The sequence below is a fragment of the Ctenopharyngodon idella genome, chromosome 3 (assembly GCF_019924925.1).
Source record: "Ctenopharyngodon idella isolate HZGC_01 chromosome 3, HZGC01, whole genome shotgun sequence".
Lineage (NCBI taxonomy): Eukaryota > Metazoa > Chordata > Actinopteri > Cypriniformes > Xenocyprididae > Ctenopharyngodon > Ctenopharyngodon idella.
This window is the reverse complement of record NC_067222.1, coordinates 16,416,885-16,439,224: the sequence shown is the minus strand read 5'-3', so window position 1 is coordinate 16,439,224 and position 22,340 is coordinate 16,416,885. Positions and strand designations below refer to the sequence as shown.

General features: G+C 37.3%; 1 protein-coding gene and 1 long non-coding RNA gene across 7 annotated transcripts in view; one reads left to right on the top strand and one right to left on the bottom strand.

Moving 5' to 3' along the window:
* Positions 1 to 22,340, bottom strand: part of LOC127508098 (uncharacterized) — a 320,544-nt gene that overhangs the window by 23,997 nt on the left and 274,207 nt on the right. For all 6 annotated transcript variants that reach the window (XM_051885709.1, XM_051885713.1, XM_051885711.1 and 3 more), the window contains exon 7: positions 6,525 to 9,483. In XM_051885709.1, coding sequence (XP_051741669.1) covers positions 8,914 to 9,483 — 570 coding nt within the window. In that variant the 3' untranslated portion in view covers positions 6,525 to 8,913. The remainder of the gene's footprint in view (positions 1 to 6,524; positions 9,484 to 22,340) is intronic.
* LOC127508220 (uncharacterized) lies at positions 323 to 20,912 on the top strand. Its single transcript, XR_007928716.1, has 8 exons — positions 323 to 616; positions 3,254 to 3,317; positions 6,711 to 13,656; positions 15,051 to 15,886; positions 19,717 to 19,820; positions 19,905 to 20,024; positions 20,155 to 20,280; positions 20,614 to 20,912. It is a non-coding gene; the product is annotated as an uncharacterized LOC127508220 (long non-coding RNA).

Genomic DNA, 22,340 nt, shown 5'->3' with positions numbered 1-22,340 from the left:
ATTTCTTGCCATAATTCTGCATGTTCAATTGGTTTACCTTTTGATTTAGTATAACCATTCTCTTTCCAAATTTGTAAATTATCATTTATTCCTGCTACAACATAATTACTATCTGTAACTATTATGGCTTGTGAAATTCCAAGGTTTCTCAGCGCTTTGAGTGCCTTTGCTACTCCCATTAATTCAGCGTACTGAGCTGTGCCTTCTGTTACTCCCTTTTCCGAGACCCTGACCTTACTACCTTGTTTCACAATGAAAGCCCAATGAGCTTTCTTATCTTTATTCGTTTTAGAACCATCAGTGAAAACAACTGTACTTTTGTACAGATCCAGTGTCTTTTTTTGACATTTTCTTAATTCTTTATACCTAATCATCAAGTCTGGATCCATGAGCATATTTTCCCATCAATGCCATCGAATATTTTGTGCACGAGCATCTTTAACCTTATTTTTGGAAAGATGAGCCAGTCCTGCTGTATTTGTGTTAATAATTATTTTCTGCCCTCGTGCCAGACCTTTCAACTCGGAATATCTTTTACTGAGGGCTGCAAGTTGCTTTTCCACAGGAGTAAATTTAGTTTCTGGATTTTCCCAACTACCCGACATAATTCTAATAGGTATGTTACTTTTTTCATTCCTCACTATTAGTTGGAAAAAATTTAGAAGCTGATTTGGAAATTGATAATATAGGATTATTATCAATTTCCAAATCAGCTTCTAAATTTTTTCCATCATTTCTCCCTTCCAACTGTCCTGAATTTAAAATAGCTGCTTTAATTTCTTGCAAAGCTTCCTCTGCTTTTTCAGTCCAATTTAGGTGTTCACCCTTTATTGCATAAATGAATTGCATATTGAATTAAGTCTCTAACATACCCCATCAATCCCATTGTTTGTTGAACTTCTCGAACGGTTTTCGGTGTTTCAATTTGGCTTACTCTGTCATTCATAGACTGAGTAATCCCTCGATTTCCTGCTGAAATCCAAAAGCCTAAAAATTCAACCATGTTTGTCATTAATTGTGTCTTTTTTATATTTAATTTGAAACCTGCCTCCGCAAGACGTCTTAACACCTGTTTTACAGTTTTTACATGTTCTTCTTCATCGTTAGATACAATCAACACATCGTCTATATAAATTTCAACCTCCAAATCCTTTAATATTTCTAACATTATCGCTTGAAACACTACTGGTGAATTTAAATAACCTTGTGGTAACCTTTGATAAACATAATGTTTATTATTTACAGTAAAGGCTGTTTTTTCCTGACTTTCTTTTGCTAAAGGTATAGACCAAAATCCATTCGCAAGGTCTAATTTTGAGAAAAATTTTCCATCTCGCAATCGTTCAATTGTGTCCCGAGAATTAATAAGGTAACGTCTGTCTGGCTTTGTTACCCTGTTCAAGGCTTTAAAATTAGTTACTAATCTGAATGTTCCATCGGGTTTAGGTACTAGCTGTATTGGGCTATTAGTAATAGCTCCTTTTATTTCTTTTATAACCCCTTGCTCCTCTAATTCTTGTATTGTTTGTTTTAGTTCAGGTATTCCTTTTTTATTAATCGGGTATTGTCGTTGAGGTTTATGTATTTCTCCCTCAATAACATGTGCAAATTTATCACTCACTTTTCCACAATCATTTTTACTCTGCCCATATGGGGTTTTCCTTAATGCTGACATTAACTGATTCTTTGCCCACTCTGAACCCTTAATTTCTTTTTCTATTCTTTGTAATTCTTGTTCATAGTTGACCTCTTTCAATCTTAAAATCTTCTTTAGATCTTTTGCTGCTAATAAATTTTCTGAGCCTTCAATCATAGTAATTCCATATTTTTCCCCTGTTTTTTTCTGTTCTTATTTGTCCATCATACGTTTGTACATGAATTATACCACTTTTATCTAAGGGCTCAGCTGAAATAGAGACTTCGGCGCCAGTATCAATCAAGTAATTTGTCCCTTGTATTTCAATATATAAATTACAATCTTCCTTTATAACTCTGGAGTCACAAAGTCTATTTTTCAGCTGGCCAGCCGTATTTCATTCCGGGTCAGAGCCGTTTCTCTCTTTCTTAATAGCTTTGTCTGTTTTTTCTTTCTTAGGTTGCGTTTGCTTCTCTGCCTGCTCGACTATCTTATTCCTCCTAACTTTTTTTGAGTTATAAGTTTTGTTTTTACGGTCTTCTATCACTTTACTTCTTTCTACCGGGGTCATCTCTTCCCACTTTTCTGCTGGAATAAAGCCTGTATTAGGCGGGGTCCTTATGCTCTTTTTCCCACCTGATATATTATGCACTGTTTTCTTTATTGTGTTAAAGTTCTGTCTATTTCCAGCAAACTTATTTAATCTCCTCTGTTCACTCTGGAATCGTGTGTCATACCTTTTAAACCCTTCTTGCTTATTTACTTGAAATCTATTATTTTTAAATTTCTTTTTATTCTGTTGCCCCTGATTTGGTTTATTTTGAGGTGCCATTTTCTTTATTGCCTTCACATGTCGGGAACTAAGATCATATTCAGCCAATTTTTCTTCAATCTTTTCTCTAGTCGCATTGTTTAACAGTGTAACAAGTCCTTGTCCCCCGGGAATTTTCCGTCCAACTTGTCTTAATAACGGCACCTTTTCCGTAGTAGGAATCTCCTGCTCAATGGATAACCAAATTCCTAATAATGGAACCTGCTCCTTTTGGGCATTAACAAGGGTTTTTTTCCATTCGACAAATTTATCTTCTATGTCTGTTAGATTTCTCATTCGCCCTAAGGCTTCAGCAGAGATGGGATGACCAGTGCAGGTTTGTACAAGCCTTGTAGCGGCATCCCGGCTTAGCTGTGCATTCTCTGCTGCTTTCATAATACGATCTGCATATGCGCTGGGGTCTTCATGCATCTTTTTGCCTCCTACTTGCTTTCTTACTGCTTCAGTAAGCTGTAATTCTAGCAGCTTTGCATGTACGCTACTCTGATCTTCCCTGGTCTCCTGAGGAGTTTCAAATTCTAATTGTCTAATTGGAGTCTTAAATCCAGGGGTTGCTGGTCTAATTCTGACCATTTTCCTAGGTTCTGATATTTCTCTCTCCCAGTCCTCCGGCTCCGTAAATATAGTATTTTCTCTTATCGCTTTCTGACATTTTAATATTTCCACTTCTCTTTTCAAACTTTTAATTTCTGATTTCAGTGACTTAATCACTTTTTCTAATTCTTTAACCACTTTCCTATTATATTCATAACCTTCTTGAAACAATATTTGCTTTCCCGTTTTAGACCATCCTTCCGTACTAGCAACTCGCTGGGCCGATGGGGAGCGACTTGCTGACCTCATTTGTCCGTAAGTCATACTTCTATCTTGAACAATTCTCTGGTCCCACTTTTTTGTTAATGTTCTACCCCGTTTCTCACTAGTAGGATTTCTATATTTAGTCCCTTTTATATCAACTTCAGGCCAGTCATTTTCTATTTGATGTGTTACTCGTTTTAATTCAAGCTTACTTCCTCTTTAATTTCGGAGTCTAGCTTCTTTATTAATATTTTCTACTTCGCTACTGTCACTATTTGTGCCCGATGATAAAGAATCTGACGTGTCAGAATCATATTCTTGCACTGACATCTCAGACTCAAATTCTGACTCCGTCTCCCCCTGTTGTAAATCTCTTTCTACACTAGGTTCATACCATTGAGGAGCGGACGGATGAGAGGATCCTGGCTGTTTTTTCTCATCTCTCCATTTAAGAATTTTTTCTAATTCTTCTCGATTTGTATTAGTCATTAATACATTTATGGTTATCTGACCTTCCTGAGACATATCTGTGATTCCTGATATTATTCCTTCTATTACTGATGTGACAGGATGTTTAAACTGTCCAGGTCCCATTAAAGTCATATGTATCTGACTTTCATTTCTGCTCAGTGCTTCTCTTATCACAGCTGCTGTTATTGTCCTGGCTTCCAGCCATGAACGTTCTCTACTACACAGCTCTTCCCGGCAATCCGTCATTACAGTATGCGCAACATAATTCCACTGAGGGAGCCCAGATGTCATTCTTACTGTTGCTGCATTTTGGGGTCCAAGCTGAGCCCTCATGCTCTCTATTTCCTGTAATGCCTGAGTACCTAGTCTACTGAAAATTGCTTCAGCTGTTCCAGATCCAGCTATCATTTGTTTGTTTCCATTTAGTATTACAACGCCCCCTTCTGTTCTCTCAATTAAGCTGTCACGAACTAAAAGTTTTATTCTTCCTATTTCTAACTCATACGATTCTGGAGTAGGTGAATATTGATGGGCCATGGTAATAACACTTTCTCTATCCTCCTCTTCATTTACTGGTAGAGTTAATCGAATTTCTGCTGCTTGTTCAAAGTCATTAATGCTAAGCTGATATTTCTTGACTTTTTCCATATCTGGTATATCTCCTCTTACTTTTTTCAGTGCTTTACCTCTCATATCATAAATTTCTATTTTGCCTTGATCTCTTTTGCTAATAGTAGCTATTATATTCTCTGCTTCTGGTGTTTTACACTGTAATTGTATATTACAATCACGATTTTTCCCTAATTCCTGCATCCATTTTATTACTGCCAGACCTACTTCACTCTCCTTAAATTTCCCTGCTTTCAGTCCATCTTTTGAGGGGAGCCAAATAAGTATTTCTCCTGGTTCCGTCTCTTGGACTGACGTCTCTGCCTGTAAGGCTATCTCCTGCCATCCTAATACACGAGAATCTCCCCATGTATAAACTTGTATAAAAATATTGCTGGGTTTGTCCTGGGCTTTTACTGCCATAGTGAAACCTCTTCTTATAGAGACTTCGTAGTCCTTTCCTTTACTCTTAAATTAATTTATTATGTGCACATTCAACCCTTTCTGGGTTCCTTTTTTTTTTTTTAAACAATCTCTCCAGATTATTTCTTCCCGACCTAGTTTCTCTAGTCGTCGTTTATTTGGTGACTTATCTTTTTATTTTCAAACTACTACGTTATCCTTAAGCAAAACAATGTACACGCTTAAAGCGGACACTTAATTGTTCAATTCTGGCCAGTAATTGAACAATTAAGGCCCCACGTTGGGCGCCATGTTTTATGGTGTATAACTTTTACCTTAACACCTTTAACCTTATTATTTATTATTCTCAGGTTAGGTTGAGTAAGTCAAATCTGCCCTAAATCATAAGCATTCAAACAGTACTTACAATTTGTTCAGAAGACTTCTCTGTGGTCTGTTCGTGCTCAAGGGTTTAGTAATAAAATATCGGTAGACAGTTATTTGCAATTAATGTAATAATAATTTTAATTACAATTTAATAAAGGTAAAGGCAAACAAAGGTTATTAACAAAGTTAACAAAACAAAGCAAAGTTTCAATCAAAGGTGTAATCAGCTGGGTTTCTAGCGTCGAGAGACACTGCTCAATCAGTATCTGCCTGGCCAGTCTTCTCATCCGTCTTTTATACTCAAACAGTTCACTGCTGATGTTAAATTCTCATCTGTTGTCATCAGTTGGAGAGCTGCCAAGTCTTCCACAATCCTTTTAAGGTGTTTCTGACATAGCCTGCGTTTTCTCCTGTTAGCTCTCTTCTTGGCTCCTCTCCTCTGTGTCCGTCTCCTTTTCGTCTGTAAAATATGCCTTATCTACAGCATTACAATTTCCTTGTATCTAATACATAAATGTTCTCTACTCTACATTACTTTAATATAAATTTTGTACTATACACTACAGTTTAATATTTCTTTTTAACATAAACATATACTGTAAGTAAAACAGCCACATATAAACTACTTCAACATGGTTAAGTATACATGCATACATAATAGCCATTAATATCATTCTTATACATAGTTGTCTTTTCTACATTACATCATTTCAATACATTTTTATGCATCATCACTAATTGGGTTACATAAAGCTACTACAAAGAAAAACAACTTTAAACAAAATAGAGTAATTGCATAATCATCATATTCATCAACACTTGATGATGTTGTCTTGTATAGTTCCTCTTGGTCTGAACATCTTAACCAAATAAAAGACTTATTTTTACGTCTAGCTGAGGCTATTTTTACCATCAACCTAACTAAGTCTGATTTTGGAAAAGTGACTGTTACTTATTTGGGTAAAATAGTTGGAAATGGCTGTGTAACTCCCATTGGTGTTAAAGTCGAAGCCATATGTAGTTTTCCTACCCCTACCAATCGTCGCAAGTTGCGTAGATTTCTCGGAATGATAGTTTATTATCAGAGTTTTTGCCAGAATGGTTTCGCCTTTGACTGATTTATTGAATCAGAAAGTTGTTTTTCAGTGGTCTACATAGACTCAAAATTACAACTCATAGTCTAATGGTATTCATAATAACATCAAATGCATCAATACAATGATAATTAATTGAATTTAAAACCTGGTGTTTTTAGAGTTAAATCAATTAATGTACTGTAAATCTGTACAATCTGTACTGGAGCAGTCGATAGTTCAATAGTTTCATCAATAGTTTGTTGATCAAAAACCTGCCAAAACATCTGTAAAAATGAACTTAATCTTTATTTACTTATAAGAGCCAAAGTATCTCAGGAGAAGAAGAGAAGCAAAGTGTCCAGTTTCAAAACATAGGCTAAAAGTATATCTTGCATTTGCAAGTGGAAGAAACTAGATGTTTGGAAGATTTCAGGGCTGAATGAACATTAGTACTGAGTTTTCTAATGTTGATGATTGTTCTTTGACTTCTCTTTTACAGATCTCTCGAGAGGAGCTAATTAGAGCACAACAGACCAATGATACACGTAAGTTTTTATTTTTTGCAGCAAGGTCCAACAGGGGTTCTGATGATCTTTCTTCATTGTATTTTCTTTTAGATGGTCTTCTTTGTAGGAAGGGGATCATGCATAAGGGTATGGTGGAACCTAAAATTTAGATTGTAGTTCCTCTGCCGTAGGTTGAGATATGTCAGCAAGCTCTTGAAAATTGAAAGCTCCAAATTTTGAGAAGTCTTTCCGGCTTGCAATTGATGCTAGCACTTGCGGTGCAGGTGCTGTTCTCTTGCAAGAGGATTTAAACGGAGTTAACCATCCTGTTAGTTATTTTTCAAAGAAATTCAACTGTCATCAACAGGTTTACTCAACTATTGAAAAGGAAGCCCTTGCCCTTGTGTTGGCTATACAACATTTCGAAGTATATTTGGGTTCAATTACTGCCCCAGTTATTGTTTATACAGATCATAGCCCTCTGTTTTTTTTTTTTTTAAATCGCATGAGGAATCGAAACCAATGACTTGTGCAGTGGAGTCTTATTTTACAGCCTTTCCACCTGGAGATTCAGCATGTGCGAGGGAAAGATAACGTAATCGCTGACGCTCATTCTAGAACGTAATATCATGATGTCTCTGCATGTTTTTTTCTTCTTTCTTCTTTTTGCATCTCTAGGGCCCAGAGGTGGAGTGAGAGGTGCTTCATGAACAGATGGACCATATTTTTGATTTTTGTATTCTTTCATATTTTGCTTTTGTTTTCCGTCTTTTTCTCTTTGTTTCTTTGCAGAATCTTTTTGAGGAGGGAGGTGTTACGACCCTGTCTTTTCCTTCTTCGCCTGGTGGTGGCAGTGTGGCATCTGGATGTGACGTCAATGTTAAATTGGATAATTTATGGGAGGAGAGTAAAATATCTGGCTGATCTACCCAATAATACTTCCTCTGGTAGATCTCAAACATATTCTCAGAACTATATAATTTTCAAAATCAATATTTCGAGCGCTAACAGCTTCACCAGATCCATCCAGTGACAGTGACAGTCATATTTGATTGCGTTTAGTACTTGCTCTGCAGTAAATCACTGAGCCATTTCATGTTTTTCTTAATATTTCGTTTTCTGTCTAAATGAGTCGTCACTTCAGCATTGTGTACCAGACATTGCCACCTTGTGGAATAAAGGTGAATTGCACTTATTCTGTCATCTAAGACAGTGTTTCCCAACCCTGTTCCTGGAGGCACACCAACAGTACATATTTTCCAACTATTCCTAATTAAACACACCTGACTCAACTCATCAGCTTGTTAGCAGAAACTCCAAGAGCAGAAATATATGGTTCAGATTAAGGAGACATTCAAAATGTGTACTGTTGGTGTGCCTCCAGGAACAGGGTTGGGAAACACTGATCTAAGATTTGATTATTGTTGTGCAGAAAAAATATACGTACACTGATACATACTTTGGGTCGTTAGCGACCCTATACAATTTTTACAAAAAATGAATTCAAAAATAGGCATTATTTTATAATTTTATGATTTTTTTCTTGTTATATTCTTTAAAATGAATTCATTGAGGAATACCAAGAAGGTTGAACTCTAACTTTAAAAAATGAATGAGGAGGAGGGTAGTGAATGACGTTCCGGGTCACTAAAGGATTAATGGCAAAAAGAAAGTTTGGAAATGTGAACTGATATTTCCTACAGCAAAATATATAAAGAACTGGCTTAAAACCATTTTGTGGTAAAAATACTGACGTGTCTAAGACTTTTGCACAGTACTGTATATCCGTTGTCTCCATGTTTCTCTGAACACTCACCTGATCAGTTTCAGAGCAGATCTTCTTCATCATCTCCTCTTTCTCTCGTTCATATTCCTCTCTCCACTCCACTCGTCTTCTCTTCAGTTCTTCTTCATGCTGTTCTTCAAGGAGTTTCAGTGTTTCTTCAGAAGTCTTTTGTTGATCTTCTCTCATGTTTCTTTCTTCTGTCAGTCTCTTCTCTAAATCCTCTAGTTGTTCTCATCTCTTTCTTTCTATTCTCTCTTTCTCTGATTATTCCCTCCATTTCACTCTTCAGTCTCTGAATCTGTTCATCACTAATCTGTTTTTCTTTCTCTCTTCTTTTCTCATCTTCTTCTCTTCTCGTATTTTCCTCCAGTTTCTGTTTCTCCCATTCCTCTCGTTCTCTCTTCATCTCCTCACATCTTTTCCTCACTCTCGTCTTTCTCTATTATTTCTCTTTTATATTGTTCTTCTCTCTCATGAAATTCTTCTTCTCTTTCTCTCTCGTTGTCATGATTCTCTCGTTCTTCCTCCATCATTATTTTCAGTCTCTCTTTCTCTCTAATTATTCCCTCCATTTCACTCTTCAGTCTCTGAATCTGTTCATCATAAATGTGTTTTTCTCTCTCTGTCCTTTTCTTCTCTTCTTCTCTTCTTGACTTTTCCTCCAGTTTCTGTTGGTCCCATTCCTCTTGTTCTCTTCTCATCTGTATATTATATCGCTCTTCTCTTTCTGTATATTCCTCTTCTCTTCTCTTTCTTTCTTTGTCTTGATTCTGTCTTTCTTCCTCCATCATCATCTTCATTTTCTCTTTCTCTTCTTCTAGTTTATCCATCAGTTCTTCTTTTTCTCTGACTCTGTCCATCAGGATCTTCATCTGTTGTTCTTGTTTTTCTCTTTCCATCTGTCTGAACATCTTACATGAGTAGAAACTCCCTCCGTTTGCTTCCACCATGTTGTCTATCTTCTCCAGTAGATCAGACACCTGTGTTCGGTCTCCAGGCTGGTTATTATTGAACACATGGAATCTATTTCCACACGCTTTTGTGGCGTTACGAACTAGTAAATTATACAGACTACGCCACCCGGAGGCTATTTCCGGGACTGCCCTCAACATTAACCCTCTGGGGTCTGAGGATTTTTGGGGCCCTGGAGAAGTTTTGACATGCCCTGACATTTGTGCTTTTTTCAGTTGTTCATAAACATATTAATGGAAAAAGTGTCATTACACTGTATTCAGCACAAACTAGGCTACAATAATATGTGAGGACGATCGTATGCTCCTAGGACCAGCCAAGACTGATCACACCGGTGTGATCGTACGCGTCAAAGGGTTAAATGAGGAGTATGCTACCTAACTAATCTTTTATTATGCTCGCTGTGCGTCGGTTATGTTGTGATGCGCTATGATATCGCGGGGCAAATTAATTGCAATATTAATTTAATAATAAAAGTAGCATTATAATAAGAAGAATAATTTAATACCACACGCTGTATGCCACAGTGAAGGGATAAACAGCTTTCAGACACGGCATCAAAACGATTACCTGTTTTATCCAAATCCACATGCGTGGACTGTTCAATATTCAGTACTGCAATGTCCGAGTCTCTCCTGTCTCATGATGTTTCTCATGTGTCTTCAGTCAGCACAAGCGAGAAACGTTTACTAGACTGTGGACTAGCTCTGCTCTATGAACAATGGCAGCCTGCAGCCGAATTTTTGTGACCACTGACGGTGCGCCGAACGCGTCTTTCCGCGCTCACGGGCAAAGAATTATCTTTGAAAGACTCACACACTTACCTGTGCGCGAGACGGAGTGGAACACGGGAAATGACGTATACCCGGGCCTTAACCGCTCCACATTGTAGTGGACTGGAGCTGACGGATCACATTGGGAAAAATCCTCCCCCCAGTGTTATTATGTCCTGACATGTAGTTTTAACTGTTTTCTGGCAAGAATGTACTGGTTTAAAACAGTAGTATGTTTAAATTACACAGCTTTTCTCCTCTCCTATTGATGCTTGCTGGTTGGTGCGAGATGCATTCTAGGATACCTGGCTGTGTCAAGTCCGCACAAGTCACCTCTCGATGCATCCTCGATATTGAATTGGATCAGTACTTATTGGGCAGTGACAGATGAAGTTTCACAAGAACAAACAAGAACGCATATTAAAAAAATGGACCCACTTTATATTAACTGGCCTTAACTACTATGTACTTACATTTAAATTAATCATTTGATACAATGCACTTATTGTGTAGATACATGTTTCTACATTGTACTTATATTTTAAAACACCTGCATGTAATTACATCTGTAATTACACTGTTGATCCATCCCATAACCCTTAGCCCCAACCCTTAAACCTACCAATACCACCAAAGCTTTCCCTAACCTACCCGTACCCCACCTCAATAGCAGCAAAAGTGTTTTGCAATTCAATATGAACCCAATAAGTACATTGTACTTATTTTTTTTGATGTAAGTACATAGTAGTTAAGGCCACTTAATATAAAGTGGGACCAAAATGGATAACTAATGAATGACTAAGGCATTTATATAGCACTTTACTATGTACTACATCCTAAGTGCTTCACAATCACATCAGGGGTCACTCCTCATTCACAACCTGGATAATTCAACAGCAGCCACAGAGCAACAGTGCCAAGATCAAATCTGTGGTTTACTGATAACGATAGCGCCTGTTTGAAAATTTGATGTGACGTTGTTGGAGTTGTGAGATCCAGACGCTGGCTCTGATTTCTCTGTTGTGGTTAAACATGAGATATAATCTTTTGTATATATAACAGGGGATTTTTGGTAAAGAGATAAAGTTGATCCAAATATGTTAAAAGAGTAGAAATAAAATGGCTGCAGCAAAACTAGAGATCGATTCCCATCAATTCAATGACTTGACATTCATTAGCAGTTTTCACTATAAAACATGAAACAATCACACAAATGAACAAAAAATCGCTCAGGTCTGAATGAATTCAACATATTTTCTTCACATGCTGCACTAAATGTTTATTTCAGCAGGAAAGACGACAGAAAAGACGCACAAGTATCGCTGACAAAACATCTGTAAAAATAACATAATCACTCACTCTGTGGTAAGATCATTTCAGTTTATTTTGGAAAAAGTGTTGTTTAAAGTTCATAGTAACTGTTTGGACTTCATGAAGCCTCGTGGTGTGAATGAACATCAAACTGACTAGAACAAACTCTTTGATATATGATAGGCTATTGGATATCAGGGGTGAATCTTTTAATATGTCAGATTGTTTTGCAGTGTGTACTTTGATCAACACCTTTAACCATATTATTTATTATTCTCAGGTTAGGTAAAGTAAGTCGAGTCTGGCCTAAATTATAAGCATTTTAAATGACTTACAATTTGGTCAGAATACTTCTCTGTGTATGTTCTTGTTCAAAGTCTTAAAATATTATAAATGAAGACTCAGTAGGCAGTTTTTGTAATCAATTATTTCTGACGTATCAGTGTTTTAAGCTTCTTCTTGATTGAAAATGTAACTTTCTCAAAGTTTCCCAGATCCTTCTCAAGGTCTCACAGCATTTCTAAGCTAATCAAAGTGAGTTACGAGAACATTCTTGCAATAGACAAAACAGTCACCACAGAAAAACCAGCAACAGTGGCACTAAGACATAACTACCCATGAAAACCAGCCTCCAACAACTGCAACAAACATACTTTAACAGATCAGCCAAAGACTCAGACACACTAAAACAAGGTGACTGTGAGAATACAAGCATTCGAGCCTCATAAGATCTGGAGAAAGGACACAGTGGTGAAGCCCATCGACTCGAGATCCTACAGTGTCCAGCTGGATTCTGGAGGTGTTAAAAGGAGAAACAGGGATCATGAAATGACCCTAGAGACTCTGACCAAACAGAGACTGTTGATCCTGACAACACAAAAAAATACTGAAACTGCAGAAGCTCAGTCACAACTCACCATTGTTTTGATGTTTGGAGTGAGAAGAACTGTTACTGAATGGCTCATATTATTAAAATATATGATCCTGCTAAATACTTTACATTGAGCCTATAATGAGCCATGAGATAGTTTAAATCTGTACTTCAATGTTAACAGAGATAAATATGAACAGATTGATACTGGAAAGATTAAATATTGCTTTGTGCTGCTCTTTATTTTTAAAGGTTTTATGATCATTGTCAGTTTCTGCACATACAAAACTGCAACATGTTAATGATTTAATTACTTTATTGAAATTAATGCAGTTATCACAAAACCAGACTATATTTAGATTCATATGTACATATTATGTGCTGTAGTTATTTAGCTGTAGAGGTTGATGAAGATGAGTGTCATTTGTGTTTTTGTATTATGTTGTATATGTGTCATATTGTAAGAAATAGCAGTATTGTCTTTCAGTAGAGCAGTTTTATGGTCTTTTCTCATATATCCTGACTCAAATAATCAGTTTCTAACAGCAAACACTCAGAATAAAGTGAGATGATCTGAATGTCTTGTTGAATGAGTGTTGATAGTCTGAGGATCATCAATATTAACAGAGAAACTGCTGAAAACACTCTTTATTTCATGTCAATAGTTCCTGTTTTCACCTCATTTATTATGTTGATGTATTCAGATCTGCTGTAAATTGACACTTAAAGCTCATTTCATTGCTGTCAACAGACTGAGGGGATTTGATGACTACAAATATCTACATTTATTTCTGTCTTCGTGCTTCATCTGTTTTTCTTACCTTTATTTATATTTGGAAGAATTTACATTATTTATATTCTGTTATCAAGACATCAATATAAAACACACTTAGTAACTGATATATGTTTTATTTAGGCAGATCAGCTCCTCCTAGTGCAGTTCATCATCAGTGAAGCTCCTCCTACTGCAATCACATCATCAGTGAAGCTCCTCCCACTGTAGTTCATCATCAGTGAAGCTCCTCCCACATCACTCACATCATCAGTGAAGCTCCTCCCACATCAGTTCTCCAATAAATGCAGGAATATTCCCATCAGAGGAGCATCAGAGCATCAGGAAGAGCTGAAATCTGCAAAGACTGAGTTTATTAAAGAGGACAGTGAGAACATGAGTGATCCAGAACCCTGCAGAATGAAACACACTGAAGATACTGAAGAACAAAGAGGTTGGTGTTTATTCTTCATTCATTCATGATGCTGAACAACATTCATGTTAGAGAGATTCAAACACTTCTGCACATTTACATTCAGATTTACTGTTGTATTTCTCTTATAGAAGTTATTATAGAGATTATTCTTCTTATAATAATTGTGGTACAGGGTTGATGAATGTGATCAACACTGTACAGTTTGTGTAAAAACTGAGACAATGGATTGAGAATATTTTCTTGTCCTCCCATCATGCTGTAGAAAGAGTTCAGATGATGTTACTTCCTGAGTGTTACAATTTTAAGAAATCCTCTGTTTTTAAAAGAAGGAAAATCATGTCAGCAGTAACAGGGTTGAGAGAAACATGTAGGACACTGATAATGCTGATACAAATTGTTAATGTAAAACTAGTTAAATCCACAGTTACTCTAGACTTTCAGCGTGTACAATTTCTACAGACATGACGTTTTAATTTAATGAAGTTCAGGAGGAGCGCTTTCAAATGATCCTTCCAATCATCATGTCATTCCAACCAGCAGACAGCAATCAGTATCAACATTTTTACCCAATCAGCATAAGTGGAGGGCATTATAAATACGCAGTCGACTCACATGTTCCTCTACAGTTTCTCAGCATCCCTTGTTATTTATCCCTTCACCACCCCGTCTCCTCACACTCCTAACCAGAAATACTGGGGGAGTAGTCTGGGTTTGGGCCAAATACCGAGCTCGGAGCCCTCTCCTCGGACAGCATGCCAAATACGCATACCATTTACTTATTTGACTTGTTTGTAAGTATGAACTCGTGAAACAGAAATGGTCGTCATATGATGTCAGACTCAGTGGCGTCTTTTTGTTGTTGTTGTTGTTTTGTTTTACAAACATAAATAACAAATAATAGTCATTCCGAAATGTAAAAAATATACAATCTCCTCCACTTGACTGCATAAATGTGTGTTTGTTTTTGCAGCGAAATTCACATGATCTTGTGTTTCTGGTGTCCCACATTCACGTGTATGAATGGAAGTCAGTGGAAGGAAAAATCTAGTGCGACCGGACCTTAATAATTAAAACATTTTTAGTAAAATAAATATAAATCTAAAAGTTAATGTTAATATCACATTAGATAATTGTGTCGTTGATCAAATATATTTAATTGTTCTCACTACAGAAACATGGGATTTGCCTGTAATGTTTTAAAAAACAATAATTGAAAGATCAGTGTACCTCATTCATGGAAAGATTCAGGGAGCATAATTAATTTATAAAAAGGCATGAAAATTATTGTAATATTTTATAGCAGTTGTTTATTACATCTGGGCTCACTTTTATATCCATTCACTCCATATTTCTCTCTTTGAATTATTTTGATTTACTGAAAATGAAATTATAGGCTTTTTCTTTAATTTCAGAGCTGATGGAAGTGAAGGAGAGTGAAGAACTGAGTGAAGTGGAGGAGAAACATCATGACAAAACTGGAGAAAAACCTTTGAGTCGCTCAAAGACTAAAAAGACATTTTTAAAGAAAAGAAGAGCCAAGAAATCTACAACCTGCACTCAGTGTGGAAAGAGTTTCACATACAAAAGTCATCTTGATGTTCACATGAGGATCCACACTGGAGAGAAGCCGTTCACATGTAATGAATGCAGCAAAACATTTCTCAGGGCATCAAACCTGAAGGAACACCTGAGAGTTCATACAAAGGAGAAGCCACATTCATGTTCTGTGTGTGGAAAGAGTTTTTCACGGCTGCAAAATTTACAAGAACATGAGAAAACACACACTGGTGTGAGAGAGTACATGTGCTTTGAGTGTGAGAAGACTTTTATTTCAGCAAACAATTTAAAACTGCACCAGAGAATTCACACTGGAGAAAAACCTTACAAGTGTTCATACTGTGACAAGAGATTCATTCAGTCATCATCTCTGAAAAAACATGAGAGGATCCACAGCAGAGAGAAGCCGCACACGTGTGATCAGTGTGGAAAGAGTTTCTCTATTAAAACTCACCTGAAGATACACATTGTTATATTTATCCTTTTAATATAACATGAATAATACGCTGAGACGATTGCCGTGTTAACTCACTTGTTTTACTGGGAACTCCGGCTTCTTTTGTTACTCCAACACAACATACAAGGGAATGAACTAGAGCGCCCTCTAGTGCATAGAAACATTAAGTGCATATATCACACACATGAAGATCCATGCAGTGGAGAAACCACATCACCACAGTCTGAGATTACGGTAAGTAGTTCATCTTTATGTGCTGAACAACAACCCCATTTGCAGTGACTGGTGGGCATAAATGCACAGATCAGTGCCATGTTTGGCTTTAAAACCAAACTGGTTATCTGCAGAGTTAATAAACACATTTATCCTATCCAGCAAGATATTTTCTTAAACTTTAGAAAGTAATCATCATTACCCTCAATATTGCCGACCTTATACAGATTACTTGAACACAATGAAATAGATTACAGTAATGCTATCTCTATAACTCTTTATCTAAGGTACATGGCAGAGATGGTAATAATAATAATAATAATAATAATAATACATTTTATTTAATGGCGCCTTTCATAACACCCAAGGTCACGTCACAAGCAAAGTTTTAAAAAATAAAAATACAGATCACTACACAAGACAAAACACACAGCGAACACTCCGCATATACAGATAAAGTGCAGTAAAGACTCAATAAAACATATAATAAAAAAGCCTGTATTAAAAGATATGTCTTAAGACGCGTTTTAAAAGTCAGCAGGCAATCGCTATTGCGAACATCAAGGTGAAGGGAGTTCCATAGGCAGGGTGCAGCATAGCTAAAAGATCCAAACTTTTAACCTGTAAGGAAGGACAGATTGCATTATTGTCAATGTACAAAGAAAAACAATTAGATTTAGATAAAACAGATCTAGTGCCAACAAGTAAGGCCTCAGTTTTGTTGCCATTTAGCTTCAGGAAGTTAGCTAAAAGCCAATCTTTAATTTCAGCTAAACAGCTGGACAAAGATGGTGGAGAAAAAGAACCAGTGGGTTTGGCAGACAGGTAAAGTTGGGTGTCATTTGCATAACAATGAAAATGAATACCATGTTTCCTCGAAATATAACCAAGAGGGAGCATATAAATAATGAAAAGGAGCGGGCCCAAAACAGAACCCTGGGGAACACCAGTGATGACTGTAGATGTTCTTGATCTGAAACTTTTTAATTGAATACGCTGAGTGCATCCAGAAAGACCTAAACCAAGACAGAGGAGTGTCAGTAATCCCAATAGAAGCTAACCTGTTGAGAAGGATCTTGTGTGAGACAGTATCAAAGGCAGCGCTCAAGTCAAGAAGGACAAGTATGGTTAAAAGCCTAGAGTCAACTGCCAGCACACTGTCAAAAAAAAATCCTGTAAAAAAAAAAAATGGTAAAAAGTCTGGCAGCAGAGTTTCCAGAGAAATCCTGTTAAATTACAGCAAATAACCATTTCACAAAATTACATTCAAAAACTGTAAAAAATACAGAACAGACTTTACAGTCAAAATTAATTGAATTACAGTATATTACTGTTGATAATCATTTATTAAACCATGGAAAAACTGATAAATTATGTCAGATTACATAGAAAGTGACTAACTTTTAGGTTAATCTCTGCAAATTGAAGGTTTTTATGAGTTATTTTATCAAGCTGCTCTGTCCATCTACACTTATTTACTTTTAAAATATAGATTTTCCCATGTACAATAACTAAGAAATTATTTATAAAAATGCAATTAGCAAATAAATTCAAAAACAAATGTTTGCATTTTACAGTATTAATCTTTATTTTTACAGAACCACTCACAACTTCAATCAATCTATAAATTAATTACTTAGAAATGCATAAAAATAGCAACCTTTACAACCAATTTCTGTTAAATTAACAAAATATAGTACCGAATACATTTAATCAAAAGAACATATTCAGTATTAGTCATTGTACATAAAACATTGCATGTCAAGTTACTTAAATTATAGGAAATACAAGCTTAGTATAGAACATCTACATTAAAAGACAATTTCTGTATACTTTTGTACTGTAATACTGCTGTTATTCTATACATATATGATTACATTTAGTCCAAAGTGACTACAAGGAGTACAATGGAAGAAACAATAAGTACAATGACAATTTTCCATTTTTTTCAGTTAAACAGAAAGATAGTATTAACAGGTCAATTGTTCACAAAAAAGATGCATCTTTAGCGGTCTCTTGAAAATGGTTTGAGTTAGTCAGGTTATTCCACCAGCAGGAAACAGTCCAGGTAAAGGTCAGTTAAAGTGAGTTTGTGCCCCTTTGGGATGGCACCACAAGATGCTGTTCACTTTCAGAGCGCAAGCTTTTGGAGGGTGTATAGGTACAGGCTTGCAGAGCCAGTTGTTCTGTTGTGTAGCATGTTCCGATAGGAATGGCTTGATCTTCCCAATGTTGTACTGGGCAAATATGCAAGATCGGGCAGTTCCAGCACTTTGGTGTGTGAAGTTTAACTGATCGATTGTAACACAAAGGATGGGTGGCTGAAACACAAGCACTTCTGTCTTGGCAAGGTGGAGTTGAAGGTAAAGGTCATCCAGGTAAAAGTCGTAAATTTCCATCAAGCAGGCTGAGATGCGAGCAGCTACTGGTTGATCATCTGGCTGGAATGAAAAGTAGAGATGTGTGTCAGGATAGCAGTGACAGGAAAAGCCATGTTTCTGAATGATTCTAGTTACAATTACAGCAAAAATACTGTACAGAACAGTAGCATGAAAAGATGTAAACAAAGAATTTGTTGTATAAGAATAGTACTCTTTCCACTCCTGGACTGCAATGCTGCTGTAGATCTCCAGTCTTTCCACATGACCTGAAATCATAAAGAAATAAAAATTTAGTTGGCTATTACATTCATTCAAACATGCCAGCATATGTTTTACTGAGACAATGCAAAACCTTCTTTGATCTGGAATTTTTATATCCAACTATCCAATGTATCTTATGATTCAATACTGACAATTTTCTCAGGCCATGTAAGATGTTTTATTATTATTATTTATTATAACACTAATATACTATACGTGTTTGCAAGCAGATGCGCTCAGAATATTTAATTTATTATGTTGTTCATATTGTACTCTCCTCTGCTTTCCTGTATAGGCCTAGAGTATGAGTTGTACAGTCTGCAGAGTGGCAGTTAGAGTTCAGAGTATCAAAAGAGATTGAAATAATGGCAGTACTATCACATCTGAATACATAAACACTTGAATGGACTTTATGGATAACTGATCTTTCTTGGTTTAAAACAGATGGAAAATTGAAAGATGCCTGCTGCAGTTGTTTTGCTCTCAACGACAGTTAACGTAACACCGTTTAGAAATACTAACATAAGAAACTGTTTGACTAATGATAATTGTTGTAGCCCATGTCTAACCTCAAATGACGGTGATTACAGTTAGACAAGTTCAGACAAATGACGAATAAAAAATGTGTAGCCTATGTAAAATATAGACTACAGTAGCCATATTGTGACCACATTACATTCCATGTCATTATAATTCACAGAATGTTCAAATATATTTTTAGAAAATATACTGGATACGTTAAAAGCTGTGAAATAGGTAAAAGCATGATGCTACAATTTTTAAAGATTTTACAATTGTTTTTTAAGTATATTTGCAATGTACTATTGAAAAGGGAATATACAGTGGTGGTCAGAATTATTGGCACCCTTGGTAAATATGATCAAAGATGACTGTAAAAATAAATCTGCCTTGTTTATCCTTTTGATCTTTAATTCATAAAATTAGCAAAAATCTAACCTTTCATTGAAGGAAAATAATTGAAAGTGGGGGGGGGGGGGGGGGGGGGGGGGGGGTATTGTCACAAAAACATGACAATACCTGGCGCCTGGCCAATAAGAACCGACCAGGCTCTAAATAAAACATGAGACAAGAACGCATCTTTTTTCACAGAAACTCATTCTGCCTGATTCCCTTTTCTTAGCAGTAACTTTCATAGTGCCTTGCAGATTTCACAATGTGTCCTTATTCAACCCACCCCTTTCTGAACAGACATAAAAGAACCTGAAGCATTATTTCTGTATAGTCCTTCTGTTTCTGACAAACGATGGATCTGCAAGTCTCCGTTGTTCTTCTTTTCATTTTTCTCACTGGAGGTACAAAAAACAGCAAATATTGAAATGTATTATTTGCTAGTCATACTGTAGAGAGCTAACTCAATGTCTTTCTCTGTTTGTAAGGATATTCTCTCAAGTGTTACTCGTGCACATCTGAGTTGACGGGCTCCTGTGAACTGAAAGTGGAGACATGTCCAGATGGAAATTTTAAATGTGCAAGCGGTACGGTAGAACAATCCATTGGTAACTCCAGAATAATGTGGAAATCTGCTGTATAAGTGATCATACTGCTGGAGAGAAAGTATACTTGTAAACTGCTAATCTTGGATTTTTTTTATTATCCTATTTGAGCATTTATGTGTGTTTTTTACAGGGTCCTCTAAGGTGTCTATCACAACTAAAGGGTGCGCAGCTGGATGTGAACCAGGGACTGTACAGCTACCAACCGGAGGGACAGTGACTAATCGCTGCTGTGACACTGATCTTTGCAATGCAGCAGGTATTGGCCTTTATTTCATCTTGCACTAGCAGTTTAATTTCATCCACAGTAACTTAAAATGAGGATATTTTACAAACAATAATAATTCAATATGTACATGTGATTGTTAATAAGCAGCACAATATTAAAAGTAGTCAAAAATAGTGTAAAGCTATAGCAGCATGAAAAGGAGAAGCTGATGAATTAGTCAAGTATTTTCAAAGTTTTTATTGTTTTTAAAAAGTTGTGAGAAATTGATCAACAACAAAGAACATGCAGTTTTCTTAGTAGCAGTAGTGATAGTAGTAGTAGTGTGGTGTTAATTAATATGAATTTCCTTGCTGTCTTGATTAGACGGAGTGTATAAGGGAAGCCTCCTCCTGCTCTTGTCTCCTCTGCTCTTCTACCTCCTGTTTCAGTGAATCCAGATGAACTTCAGATTCTACAGCAAAGACCAGCAGAAACTCAATATGATACACTATCTGACACTGAGTAGAGCTTGTTTGCTGCTCTGCTCTTCTTTGGTTTAAGGAACTGAGAATATGTACTTTTAACATTAAACAAATTACTGCATCAAAACTAACACATGTATGAATTTTCTTTGCATAAAGGAAAAGTTATTATGGAATGTAATAAATAATTAAAGAAAAATATTGCCGTTTTAAAAAGTGTGAAAAACGTCTCGGGTTACTGGTGTAACCCTTGTTCCCTGAGTAAGGGAACGAGACGCTACGTCGAATGACGTGATGGGAACCCTCTGCGTGATTGCGTCGTGAAGCACTTCTGTATCCAACCAATGATGAGACGAGACGTCAGAGGCGGGTGACGTCACGGACCAGGAAACTATAAAGCATACCCAGAACAAAGAACGCTAGCTTCTGAATTATGGCTGAAGCAAGACGCTCCCAGGTACGCTGGGGGTACGGCAACGTGACGTAGCGTCTCGTTCCCTTACTCAGGGAACAAGGGTTACACCAGTAACCCGAGACGTTCCCTTTCGTGGGAACTATCGACGCTACGTCGAATGACGTGATGGGAACGCTGTCCCAACTACGCCGTATCACCGAGTGCCTGTCTGCGATCTTGTGGACAGAACCGAGGAACCCGGAGTAGCGCTCATGTCTAGGTTGTAAAACCTGATGAATGTGTGCTGGGACGACCAACCAGCTGCATCACATATATCATTCAATGATACTCCTGACATTAATGCCTTGGAGGCCGCCATACCCCTGGTGGAGTGAGCACGGACATCTAGAGGACATGGCTGTCCGGCCGTTTCATAGGCAAGTGAGATGGCCTCGACCACCCACTTACTCATCCTCTGCTTAGATGCTGGGCCCCCTTTCTTAGGGGACCCATAACATACGAACAGCTGGTCTGTTTTTCGCCACAGGGCAGCTCTGTGGACATATGTATCTAAGGCCCTGACGGGGCAAAGCAGATTGCGTTTCTCCTGATCCGGATCTACAAAAGGAGGAGGACAAAAAGCCTGGAGCACAATAGGACCTGGGACGTTGGTGGGGACCTTTGGCACGTAGCCAGGTCTAGTGTGTAGGAAAGCCTTAACCATACCAGGCGCAAATTCCAGACACGAAGGAGCAACTGACAGTGCTTGTAAATCTCCTATTCTTTTAAGAGACGAGATTGCCAGAAGAAATATCGTTTTTAGAGTGAGGAATTTCCCTGACACCTTTTCTAGTGGTTCGAAGGGAGCCTCAGCTAGCCCCTCTAGCACTATAGCCAAGTCCCAGGCTGGAGTTCTTGTGCGCACTGCAGGCCTCAGCCTCAGCGTGCCACGGAGGAAGCGTATGACAAGAGGGTCTCGACCCACCGAGCAACCCCCTACCGGAGCATGATAAGCCGAGATAGCTGCTACGTAAACCTTCAATGTTGAAGTAGATAATCCTTCCGAGAATTTTTCTTGAAGGAACTGAAGCACAAGGCTAACAGATGACTGGACAGGGTCCGTATTTCGTTGGCTACACCAAGTAGAAAACAACTTCCATTTATATGCATATAGCTTCCTTGTGGAGGGAGCTCTGGAGTGAAGGATGGTCTCCACAACCTCGGTTGGGAGACCA